The sequence below is a fragment of the Eulemur rufifrons genome, chromosome 6 (assembly GCF_041146395.1).
Source record: "Eulemur rufifrons isolate Redbay chromosome 6, OSU_ERuf_1, whole genome shotgun sequence".
Classification (NCBI taxonomy): Eukaryota; Metazoa; Chordata; class Mammalia; order Primates; family Lemuridae; genus Eulemur; species Eulemur rufifrons.
This window is the reverse complement of record NC_090988.1, coordinates 67,075,791-67,088,286: the sequence shown is the minus strand read 5'-3', so window position 1 is coordinate 67,088,286 and position 12,496 is coordinate 67,075,791. Positions and strand designations below refer to the sequence as shown.

The 12,496-nt window shown below is 52.9% G+C and overlaps 1 protein-coding gene across 5 annotated transcripts in view; it reads left to right on the top strand.

Annotated features, from left to right (window-relative positions):
- Positions 1–326: 326 nt before the first annotated feature.
- The window catches only part of ABCC8 (ATP binding cassette subfamily C member 8), a 75,957-nt gene continuing 63,787 nt past the window's right edge, over positions 327–12,496 (top strand). For 4 of the 5 annotated variants that reach the window (XM_069469659.1, XM_069469658.1, XM_069469657.1 and 1 more), the window contains exons 1-4: positions 327–530; positions 1,726–1,867; positions 6,493–6,614; positions 11,222–11,388. In XM_069469659.1, the coding sequence (XP_069325760.1) occupies positions 383–530; positions 1,726–1,867; positions 6,493–6,614; positions 11,222–11,388 (579 nt within the window). In that variant the 5' untranslated portion in view covers positions 327–382. The remainder of the gene's footprint in view (positions 531–1,725; positions 1,868–6,492; positions 6,615–11,221; positions 11,389–12,496) is intronic. The other variant, XM_069469655.1, reaches the window with a different exon arrangement.

Below are 12,496 nucleotides of genomic sequence, written 5' to 3'. Positions count from 1 at the left end.
CTCACTGCGGGCCCACGCGGACCTTCTTCTGAGCCCCCCGCCCTCCCACCCAGACTCCAGCGTGCCCACCCACCCCACCAGCCCTCCCTTCCTCTCCCAGCGCACGCGCGCAGCGACCCCAACACACATCTGAGGCACGCGCTGCCGCGTGTGGAAGGCGGGCCCGGGTGCGGCCGGGCTGGTCGGGCTCCCCGCCGCCCCCCGGGCCCCGCAGGTGGCGGAGCAGGGCCGGGTGGGGGAGAGGGAGCGCCGGCGGGGCGGGGCGGGGCCCGCGGGGGGGCCGCGGGGACCTGACGGCCGGGCAGGGCGGCGGAGCTGCGAGGGACAGAGGCGCAGCAGGCGCGCGGAGCCAGCCCGAGCCCGCGCCCGCGCCCGCGCCGCCATGCCCCTGGCCTTCTGCGGCAGCGACAACCACTCGGCCGCCTACCGGGTGGATCAGGGCGTCCTCAACAACGTCTGCTTCGTGGACGCGCTCAACGTGGTGCCGCATGTCTTCCTGCTCTTCATCACCTTCCCCATCCTCTTCATCGGTGAGCGCGCGCCGCGAACGGCGGAGGAGGGGAGGGCAGCGGGCAGGGAGGAGGGGGAGGCGCTGCGCCCCGCACCGCTCCGCGGCCCCTCCCAGCCCCGCGACCGCCGCTCGCCCCCCGCCCGGGGTGCCTGGCCCTGTGTTCCGCCCGCCGGTCTCCGCACTCCCACACTCGCTCATCCCTTCACTCCCCGGCGTGCCCCCCAGCCCGCACCAAACACAGCGGATGTTCCCGACCCAGGGGGATCCCCAAGTTTTGCCTCCACGGGGCCAGAGCTGGGATGGAGAAAGGGGAAAGCGGAGATCTCCGCACGCGCTGGAAGGTCAGGAGAGGGTCGGGCTGCACCCTCCGTGGCGCAGCGGAGGGAGCCGGGCCACCCCTCCCCCAAGGCACCCTTCCTTGTCAGCCGCCGCTGGCTCCGGGAGGAGGGCAGCCTGCGCTTCGGAGGCCGGGATTTATGCAGACAGCGGTCAGTAGTCTTTGGTAGTCCTGGGTCGCCGCCCCTGGAGGAGGAGAGGTGGGGGCTTGGATCCCCCTCCCCGCCACCCCACTCAGGCTGGCGTCTCCGGAGCACAACTTCTCAGGCTCTGTGCAAAGTTGCAAAGCTGCGACCCCAGCGCCCTTGCTGGCAAAGTTGGGTGCCGCTGTCGGGACAGTCGCGCGTGCCTGTCCACTTGGTTCCCCTTCGTCCCTTTCCAAGACCTTGAATCTCCCAGGCCAGTCAGCTCTGTCAACTCATCTGATGTCCCCTGGCTCCCAAAATGTGTTCATTCACTTTAAGAAAAAAGCAAATTTTAAAACTCATATACAGCTTTGGGGAAGAAAGGAAAGATTGTTGCAAAATTAAATTAAAAGGAGGTTGCTACAGAGGCAGAGTTGCCAGTTGTTGACAAACAATTAGAAATAGGAAGGAAACATATGTACATGCTCGTATGTACATCAGAAAATCAACAAAGAGCAGCATTTACAGTTCTCTTCTCAACCAAATGGTTTATTTACCTGGTGACTTGGCACATGAGAGCTCAGCATATAAACGGAGACCCTCAGAGATCCAGCCCTGGGAATACTCATGCACAAATGTGCAAATGTGTACTCTCTTCACCCATGCTGTGGGCCCAGCCCAAGCACCCCCTGGGGTCCATGCACCTCCTCCAGATGGGCCAGGCTTCCCACCTCTGACAGTCTCTCCCTGCAGGGTGGGGCAGTCAGAGCTCCAAGGTGCACATCCACCACAGCACATGGCTCCATTTCCCTGGGCACAACCTGCGCTGGATCCTGACCTTCATGCTGCTCTTCATCCTGGTGTGTGAGATCGCGGAGGGCATTCTGTCTGACGGGTGAGTGACTGTCTGAGGACTCAGGAGCTGGATCTGCTCCAGGGGGCTCCCTGAAAGGCCCAGGGAGACCCCAGCTCACCTGCACTCCATGAGCCCAGCAGGTGAATTGCTAAGAATTCCAGCAACTCTTTACTCAATGCTTCCTGTGTGCCAGGCTCTCTAAGCCAGACACCAGACTCAAGTGAGACCTGGGTCCTGCCTCAGTCCGGGAGGGTAGTGAAATAATGTTAGTGCCTATCAGAATGCCCCAACTCCTGGGGATGAGGCTGGGCCTTCTCTATAAGCTGCCAGAGTTACCTTCTTGGGGAAAGAAAAAATCTAAGCATGTCACTCGCTCTTGCTTAAGACCTTTCCTTGGTTCTCACCTGTTTACAAGATGTGGTCCCAGATCCTCAACCTGGCATCCAAGGTCCTCCCCGTCAACCCCACCTTCCTCTGGCCTCATTCCCAAAGGCCTTCTCCCCATGCCCACCTTTCCTCTGGGCCTCACACCTCTGCTCCAGCACAGATCATACTGTGTGTTAAAGTTTATATCTATTTGCAAAACTGTCTTCTGAGTCAGAAAGGCCTCGGAGTTAGAATCTGGGTCTTATTCATCTTTGTACTCACAGTGCAAGGCACATGACAAAGCTCCATGAACACTGAGTCCTTAAGAGAATAAGTGAAATCATGTTACGAGTAAGTACTCTGTGAGGAGAGAGGAAGGCACAGTTGGGCAAGCTCCATGGTGGAGGGGGCTTTGGAGCTGAGTCTGGAAGGATCACTAGGGTTCTGATAGGCAGAGGAGTAAGAAGAGGGAGGCCCGCACCTGAGGGAAGAACAAAGGCACCAAGAAGAAAAGTGGGTAGGATGGGGGCAGTGCAGCCCGGCTGGAGCATTAAACACGGGCAGGGGAGTGATGGAGGCTGAGGCTTGGAAATTGGGCTAGGGGTGTCTTGGGAGGGCTTTGAACCCCACACTGCATGTTTGGGTTGGATTTGGCCAGCAGTTTGGAACAGAAGAGGGATGTCATCAACACAGCACTTTTAGGTGAGAACCTGAGGGGAGTGTCCGGGGCTGGTTGGAGGCAGGGAGATGCTGGGGGCAGGAACAGCAGTTAGGAGGTGATTGCATTAGTCTAGGTGAGAGATAACTGCAGCTGCAAATGGTGTCAGCAGCGGGGGACAGAAGACAAGAGGGAGCAGCCTTCTCACTAAGGAAGAACTGAAGAATCAGCAAAGCTAGAAACTGCCAGGTCGGGGCTGGGGGGATGTTTGGCTTGAGTATTTGAGGTCCAGCCCCTTTGAGCGGGGATCAAATTATGCTCAGACCCCACTCCTGCCAGCCCTGCGTGGCTCCTGCAGCTGGACAGCAGGGCGATGGCATCCTCATCCTTCCCCAGCACTCCCACCACTAGTGTCCATGCAATTTGGCTTCTGCAGTGATCTCTGTGATAACTGCCTGCCTTGAGGCCAGCACCTCCTCCTGATTAGCGAGTCCCCAGAGCAGCAAGAAGACCAGAGGGCATACTGCTACATAACTGGCAGGTGACAAGTCTGCTTCCGACTGCCATCCCCAGCACCCCTTCCAAAGCAGCACAAATGCCACAGAGAGGAGAGATGCCCTCAGAGCAGAAATGCTCACTGGGTTTTAATTAGCCAGGGTGACAGAGGAAACACCCTGCCCACAAAGGAAGAAGACCTGGGTCTTCAGCTAGTGCTTCCGCTGTGTACCAGCTATGGGACTTTGGACAAGTCATTCAGCCTTTCTGGGCCTCACTTTCCCTACCTGTGAAACCAGCATCATAGTCCCTGGTTTGCCTGCTTCATGGGGCTGTGGAAGATGAAATTTGAGCACGGACAGGTGCAGTGCCCAGAGTGGCGGAGCCCTGGGAAGATGCTGTATTCCCAGAATGTGGGAAACTGGAATGAATTGGTCGGGGGACTCCCTCCTGCTGGCTGTCAGCAGCCCCTCCTCTGTGTGGCTGCACCTGTGCCACAAACCATTCCAGTACAGTGCTCAGGGCCACCTCCTCCCAGGGCACTTGTCTCCTGGTATTTGTGGCCTCACACCCCTGGGCAGGCAAGCATGAGGGAGCAGCATGGGAGGGGGCAGACAGCAGGAAGAGTCACAGACCCTGCCCTGTGACACCCCCAGTCCACCCCAGCCTGGATTGTCAAACCTTTCTGGAAGTTTAGGGGGCAGGCAGGATTAGGGGCTGGTTAAGGCAGCAGTCTTCAAGCTCGGGTTTGATTTAGGGTAAGTCTCATTTAGTGACTAATCGAGCCATCTTAAAGCTGCAGCGCTTCCTGTGTTCCTTTGGGTGTTATTTCTGTGTGTGATGCTCTGAATTCAGAATAACCAAAGCAGGATAGGTTAGTGAGGAAGAGTTAAAAATATATATGTACCAAACCAGAATGTCTTCTCAGACCATCATACACTGGATAAAGCCTCTATATAAAACTTTATGTAATTTCTTAACTAACTCAGTATATTCAGCAAAACAGCTAAAACCTATTTTATTAAGTCATGCCACGGAATACTTATTCCAATTATGGTTAATCCTTATCTTCTTTTGTCTTATAAAATTCTAACATTTTTACCTCCTATTGCAAAAAAAAAAAAAGAATTTATTTAAACATATAACCTCTTAGATGTCAACTTAAAAATGTGGGAGAGTATCAAGTGTTTCAAAATTATTTTAAGGAGTACAGAGGCAAGAGTTTTGAAGATCCCGGGGCAGGGTGTTGGCTGTTCCTAGTGTTCCCACTTTTGATTGGCTGCTCTCTGGCCTTGTCTCTCTGTTACCTCCTGTGTTAGTTTGAAGACCTTTTGCGGAGAATATCCACTAATCAAGGCTTAAAGAATGTCAACATTCGTAGTCTCATTGAATAAGAAATGTGGAGGTTGCCTTTTCTGGTTGGTTTGGTGGCTCACTGATGTCTTCAGAGACCTAGTCTCTTCCCATTTTTCCATGACATCCTCTGTGTGTCAACCAAATCTTCCCCATGGTCACAAAGTGGCTGCCCAGCTCCGGGCATCACTTACAAGGGCAAAGGGGGCATGCTCCTGACATGCCTCTCCCTTATGAGGGAGATCATCCTCCGCAGACTTGCCTTTACATCTCACTGGCCAGAATTGGGTTATGTGGCCACCCTTAGACCAATCACCAGCAAAAGGGTATGGAATGGCTGCTTAAACCAATCACCATCCATTCCCCAGTGCGGAGTATATTGCTACTGGAGCAAACTTGTGGTTCCTTTAACAAGGAATAGCAAGAGGATGCTACTTGGTGAACAGTCCATGCTGCCTCTACATCTGCACACGCCAGACCCCTTGGAGTCCCAACATGGCTCTCCTCATGTCCCTCCTCCTTCTCCATTGGACTCTTTATTCATCCTTAAAGTCTAGCCTGGTGCCACCTCCTCTGTGGAACCGTTCCTGGTTGTCCATCCCCTCCTCTTTGCTCCCTCAGCCTCGTCCATCTGCAAACCACTTCTGTAGACTGTAGCATCAGACAGGTAGCTTTGAGCATGGTGGCCCCCACTTCACCATCAGCTTCTCAAGGGCAGGGACCTCGGTGTGCTGGACAGAAGGAGCGAGTGAGCTCAGGCAGCACTGAAGCAGGAGGCTGGAGCAGACCGTCTGGGAGCGGAGAGGGTCCCAACAGGGCTAGAGCACAAAGAGCAGGCGGGTGTGCTGGTGAAGTGGCTTGAGGCCACATTTCCTGGGCCTTTGCTACCAGGCTAGGCAGGGTAGATTTTGCTGTCTGCAGGAGGGAGTCGGGGAAGGGCATGATTGGGACAAACCAAGGTGGTCCCTCAGCAGTCATGGGCAAGACTGGGGTCTGCGAGGGTTCTGCTCTGACTCTCTGTGGGGCTTTGTTGCCAGCCCAGCGCCCTCCTGCCACAGAGGCCCTGTCAGTTAAGTGGCGCGGCTATGAGCTGGTATTGACTGCCCCGTCCCCATCCTGGGGGAGCAGACAAAAGCAGTGACCCTGGGCATGACTCTCTATGCCTCAGTCTCCTCAACCCTAAAATGGGGAGACTAAGGTACCCACTTCATGGGGTGTTATGAAGATTAAATGAGTTAATATATATCAAGTGCTGAGAATGGTGCCTCGCCAGGGTAAATGCACAATAAAGTTTGACTCTCATCAGTGTTGCTATTACAACACCCGGGGTGGGTGCCAATGTTCACTTACATTGTTAATGTTAAATGGGGCTGTCACTAAGTGAGTTGTGGTGTACGGGCCCCGTACTGCTCAAGGGACCCCAGAAGCAGGGACCCAGCTGTGTTCACTCGCAGAGAAGTGGTTCTGGGCTTTGCAGCTGCCACTGCTAAAGTCTACTACCAATGCCAGGTTCTACAAGCGTAGACCCAGGCAGAGAAGGCCGTGAGTTCCAAAGGCTGAACACCAAGCCTTCTAGCATCACTGTATGGACTCCTGGACCCCTCAGTTAACAGGCATGTTTGGGTATGGGCTGGGCAGAGCTGCTGGCACATGGAACGGAGCTGTGGATATGATATGGAGGCCGTAGTATGTGCTGAGCCCTTACCACAGGCCTGGGCTGCTCTACTGTGGTACTCAGCACATCCTCATCCTGTGTGTGTGTGTCTCTCTCTCTCTCCCCCTCCCATCCCAGGGTAACCGAATCCCGCCATCTCCACCTGTACATGCCAGCCGGGATGGCGTTCATGGCTGCTGTCACCTCTGTGGTCTACTATCACAACATCGAGACCTCCAACTTCCCCAAGCTGCTGATCGGTAGGGAAGGAAGAGGGGGAAGGGGGGAAGGGGGAGAGGAGGAGGGGGGTGGGTGGGAGAGGGGGAGGTCCCTGCATTCATTCCTCCCAGTAATGCAGTAATGTTTACTGAGGACTTTATGTGCCAGGCACTGTTCTAGGTGCTAGAGAGTAACAAGGGAAGGAAAAAATCCCTGTCTTTGTGGAGTTTACAGTCTAGCAAAGGAGGCAGTCAGGCAAGGACAGTGGATGAACAAGCAAAGAGGTGACTAGGTGGTGGTGACGGTGACGCTGTGAAGAAAATCAAGCGGGTGAGGGGCAGAGTGATGGCGATGCTGCTGTCTACGTAGGGGGGTTGGGGAAGGTCTCTGCTGAGCGTGCAGGTATCTGGGGGAAAGCGTTCCATGCAGGAGGAACAGCAAGTGCAGGGGCCTTCTGATAGGAACACATGTGGCAGAGAGGCCGGTATGGGCAAAGGCCAACGAGCAAGGGGAAGAGTGGCAGGAGGTGAGGGCAGGGGCGAGGGAGGAGCAAGGGAGAGGCCCAGGCTTTGGGCCTGAGCGCCTGGGCGAACGGTGGTGTTACTAATGTGGCAGAGCAGCAGGAGTCGGGGCTGGGCTGGGCATCAAGTTTCCTGGTTAGGGGCACATGGCATTTGAGACGTCGCTGAGACAGCAACTCAAGTGTCAAGTGGGCAGTCAGATAAATGAGCTGGGCATTCGTGGGCAGGATACACATTAAGCAGTTGGGTTGATCGGTGGCATCTAACGCTTGGGCCTGGATGAGGTCACCTGGAGAGAGAAGAAAAAGGCCCAGGACCAGAGCCCGAGGTTTGCCAACATTTAGCCTCAGGAAGGAGCGTCGGCTTAGAGCTCTGATGCTGTGTGGCTGGGGTCCCTGGCAGAAACACGCGATGACTGCTGATGTCTATCCAGCCAGCACTGTGTGCCAGGCTCTGTGCTAGGCTCCATATATGCACTGTCTCACCTCATTCCTACGGCCTCCCTATTGGTACCGTTAGTGTCCCCATTTCCCACACGTGGACACTGAGACTCAGAAAGGTTAAAAATAATAACAGCAAACACTCATTTTGCACTTACTATGTGCCAGGCTCTATCCTAAGCATTTTATGTATATTAACTCCTTTAGTCCTTGCAACAACCCCATGAGGGAGGTGCCATTGTTATTTCCCTGCTACAGATCAGAAAACTGAGGTTCAGAGGTTAAGTGACTTGTACTAGTCTACCCAGCTAGTCAGGGGCAAAGCCAGGAGTCTGTCTCCTCTGGTTAGGAGCAGACTCCTAACCGTTTCTGAGGAAACTGCGTGTCCAAGGTTCCTAAGACTGTGTCCTTGGGGCAAAGGTATAAATCCACAAGTCTGCTTCTGTGCTTGGGCCCGGTCTGCATGTCTAAGGCCGGGGCTATATATCTGGCAGTGGGCTGTATTCAGACTGTCATTAAGTCAGACTGTGATTTTTTCAGGAATCACAGCTTCTCATTGACATCTGAGTCTGGAACACTCGGTGCTAAGCCAGTGGCATTGTGGGGTTGTCAGGGGATGAGGGTGTTTCTGAGCTAATCACAGGTCTGCCTTCCTACGTAAGGTGGGATCTGAGCTCCATCAGGATCATCCAGGTGACCCCTCCCACCCCAGGGGCCCCCGTGTGAGTGTGGGTGGGGCATGGGGGCAGCAGGTTGAGGGGCCATGTTAGGCACAGGCTTCAGAGAGCCGCCTGCTTTGCTTTCTGAAGCAGCTCCTCATCTGCAGAGAACCCCTCATTAACCACCAGGGCCTGGGTGACCGTGTGCCCCTGGAAACACCCTGTCTGGGCATCTGGTGAGTTCATTTTCTCATTCCCTGGCAAGCCCATGATGTTCTCTTTTTAACACACAAATTACCCTCCATGGATGGATTAGTCCTTTCCCAAGGAACAGGGACTAACCCCCTCCATTCCCCCCATTGGAGTTTTGCTCCCCCTGAGAGGAGACTCCACAGAGCCAGAAATTCTACGCAGCAGAAAGTGGAGGGGGTGCACCCTATGAGCTGCAGGGATAGAGGGCAGTGGGTATTGGGGGAAAGCCAGCCCCCCAAGGAGGCTGATGTCTGGCCATAGGTCTGGAGCCCGCAGAAAGGTGCACCACAGTGCAGCTTATGTTGTCCCATGAAGAAACCATGATCTTGTGGCCCCAAATGAGGTCAAGGGGGTATTCTCTGAAAACATCATGTTTGAGCTGAGAACTAAAGAAACTAACTGGAAAAAGAGAGAGGGGAGTGCTTCAGGCAGAGGGAATAGCATGTGCAAAGGCCCTGAGGCAGGATGAGCAAAACACATTAGGAAATCCAGAAGGAAAGGAGTGGCTGGAGTGCAGAGAGTGGAAGAAGCTAGACTTAGGTGAAGGCTGGAGCGGCAGGTGTGGCTTATACCAGGCATTGATCTTTATCCCAAGAGCAGTGGGAAGTTGTTTGTTTGGAGGGTTTTTTGTGTGTGGCAGTGTATACATAACATAACATTTACCATCTTAACCATTTTTAAGTGCACAATTCCATGGCATTAAGTATGTTCACATCGTTGTGCAACCATTACCACTATCCATCTCCAGAACTTTTTCATCTTCCCAAACTGAAACTCTGTCCCTATTAAACAATAACTGCCCATTCCTCCCTCACCCCAGCCTCTGGGAACCACCATCCTACTTTCTATCTGTGTGAATTTGACTACTCTAGGTACCACATCTAAGTGGAATCATGCACCTTTTGCCCTTTGTGACTGGCTTATTTCACTTAGTGTAATGTCCTCAAGGCTCATCCATGTGGTAGCATGTGCTGGAATTTCCTTCCTTTTAAGGCTGGATAATATTCCGTTGTATGGATGTAAGGCGTTTGTTTATCCATCCATCTGTCAATGAACGTTTGGGCTGCCTCCACCTTCTGACTATTGTGAATGGTGCTGCTGTGAACATGGGTGCATTGAGGGGCTTTCAACATACTCGTGTTTGTTGCTTTATGGAAGTCAGGCTGGAGGAGGGCAAGAAGGGGAGGAAGGAGGAAACCAGGGAGAAGGCTCTTGAAGGCCCTTGAGGGGGTCCAGAGGAGACATGATGGTGGCCCGGACACGGATGGTACCATGGGGACAAAGAGAAGCAGATGGATTCAAGATATGTGGGAGATAAAATAGAACTTGCTGGCTGGGCGTGGTGGCTCACGCCTATAATCCTAACACTCTGGGAGGCTGAGGTGGGAGGATCACTTGATGTCAGGAGGTAGAGACCAGCCTGAATAAGAGCGAGATCCCATCTCTACAAAAAACAGAAAAATTAGCCAGGAGTGGTGGCATGCACCTGTAGTCCTAGCTACTTGGGAGGCTGAGGCAGGAGGATCACTTGAGCCCAGGAGTTTGAGGTTGCCGTGAGAGCTATGATGATGCCACTGCTCTCTAGCAGGGGTGACAGAGCAGGACTCTGTCTCAAAAAAAAAAAAAAAAAAAGAAACAAAGAAAGAAAAGAAAACAAAAGAAAAGGAAAGAAAAGAAAAGAAAAAAAGAACTTGGTGATGGGGGGCGAGGCTGAGGGAGAACAGGCCGTCCAAAGGGCACCCACTGCACGGCAGGCTTGTGTGCTATATGCTTTCCATACGTTGCTCACAACGGCTTCAAAGCAGTGTTATTATTATCTGCATTTAATGGATGAGGAAACTGAAGTCTAGATGGGTTAAATGATATATCCCAGGTCACACAGCTATTATGTCACAGGATCTGAGCCCAGGTGTACCTAGCTGCAGGGCCACACCTCTAACCACTATACTGCACTGCCTCACACAACTGTGACTCACTTTTTCTGTGTCCCCCACTCCCTGGGGCTCCCCGAGGAGCATCATTGCACTGTGGAGGGCTCTGGACTGTGGGGAGAGGGATCTGGGTCCCCACCTTCTCCCTGCCTCTAGCTGGCGGCAGGCTTGGGCAAAGTCACCTCCTCTGTCTGGGCCTCAGTTTTCTCATCTGTGAAATGAAAGTGCTGGATTGAATGACCATTAAGATCTCCCCTCACTTGGAAATTCCACAAGGAAGTCATTAGGGCCTGAGGCCTACATGCGTGGGCTCCGGCATTAGGCCAGCCCAGCTCTGCCACTTAATGGCGGTGTCACTTTGGATCAGTTACCTAATCTTTCTGAGCCTCAATTCCTTTGTCTGATAAATTGGGTGTGACTGCAATACTTTCCTTGAAAGGTTATTGTAAGTCATAAATGAGATAATGTGTTTAAAGTGCTCACCTGGCACAGTGCCTGTAACTTAGTTAAATTCAAGGAATAATTTTCCTGTTCTTCTCATTATCCTTTATTGTTAAGGGAAATTTGGCCAGTTTGACTCATGAGATTATTGATGTTTTTGAACACGCCTGTCATGAAGGTTATGACGTACGTACATCATCTCAAAGTGGCTCACGGGGATATTGCCGTGTGCACATCCCCTTACTCAGCAATGCGCACGCGCACACACCCATCTCATCCCCTTACTCAGCAATGCGCACGCGCACACACCCATCTCCCTGACACGTTCTCTCCTTCCCTCCCACACACTTGCACACACGTGAGTGCACACACGTGCCCCGTGCTCTCCCGTCTGTCCCCGGCAGCCCTGCTGGTCTACTGGACGCTGGCCTTCATCACCAAGACCATCAAGTTCGTCAAGTTCTACGATCACGCCATCGGCCTCTCGCAGCTGCGCTTCTGCCTCACGGGGCTGCTGGTGGTGCTCTACGGGATGCTGCTGCTCGTGGAGGTCAACGTCATCAGGGTGAGGGTGAGCAGGCCGCTTGCAGACGCACCTGGGTGGGACGAGGCGGGGGCGGGGTTCTGAGCACTGCCCTGCCCGGTGTAGGCCCCCAGCCCGCCTCTCGGCCACCCCCACCCCGCCTCTCGGCCACACCCGAAGGAGCCGGCTTGTTTACCTGCCCCGCAAAGCGGGCGTTGAGGCCAGTGGATGATGCTTCAGCAGAGCCATTCCACCTGGCCCAGCTGTGCTCTGCGCCAGGAGGAAAGGAGGTGATGGGGTGTGACAGCTGAGACTGAAGGTTGGGTTTACTCCCACAGAGAGGGAAGAATCTTCAGGGACTTGCTTCTCCCAGTTTCTTTTCTTGTGGGGGGGAGGGACTTTGTCTGTGCTTTAATGTATTCACGGTCACAGGTACACATGAAGGTCACAGGTACACATGAAGGAGAGCACACGCGTCTTTCGTTTTGTTACCGTTTTTATTTGCCACCTTCCTTCTCTCTTCCCCACCTCAGGCTCTAATTTTTCCCTTCCCCTGCCCCCACCTTCCCAGGTAACCCAGACTAACAGCCTCATTTGTCTTTCCATACTTTGTTTTTATTTTTCCATACTTTATTTTTATTAATGTAATACCATGCACATCTATCTAAACTAATATCATTCAGGTTTCCCCCCAATATTTGTTTTGTAAAAACAAAATCATATTATGCCCCATTTTCTGCATCATGCTTTTCTCAGCCAATAAATATTAATGTTTCTTAGGACTCCCTTCAAGCCATCTGGTCCAACTAATTCAGTTGTCTTAATGGCTGTATAATATTCTATCATGTGGATAACCATAATTTATTCATCTATTTCCCTATTAGTGGGCATTCACTTTGTTGCCAAGCTCTTGCCTTCACAAGTAATGGTGTATTGAACCTCCCTATATCTTTATATATTGTTGCTTTTATTTCCATGGGAGAGAGTCCAAGGAGTGGCGTTGCTGGGCCAAAGAGTCTGTATATTTTAAATTTTGATTGATGTTGCAGATCGCCTTCTAGAAAGACTGTAATCTACTAGCAGTGAATGAGAAAACTCTTTTTCTACCCTCCAGCCAGAATGGGGGTTGTAGCCTTTTCTAATCTGGGCTGGTCTG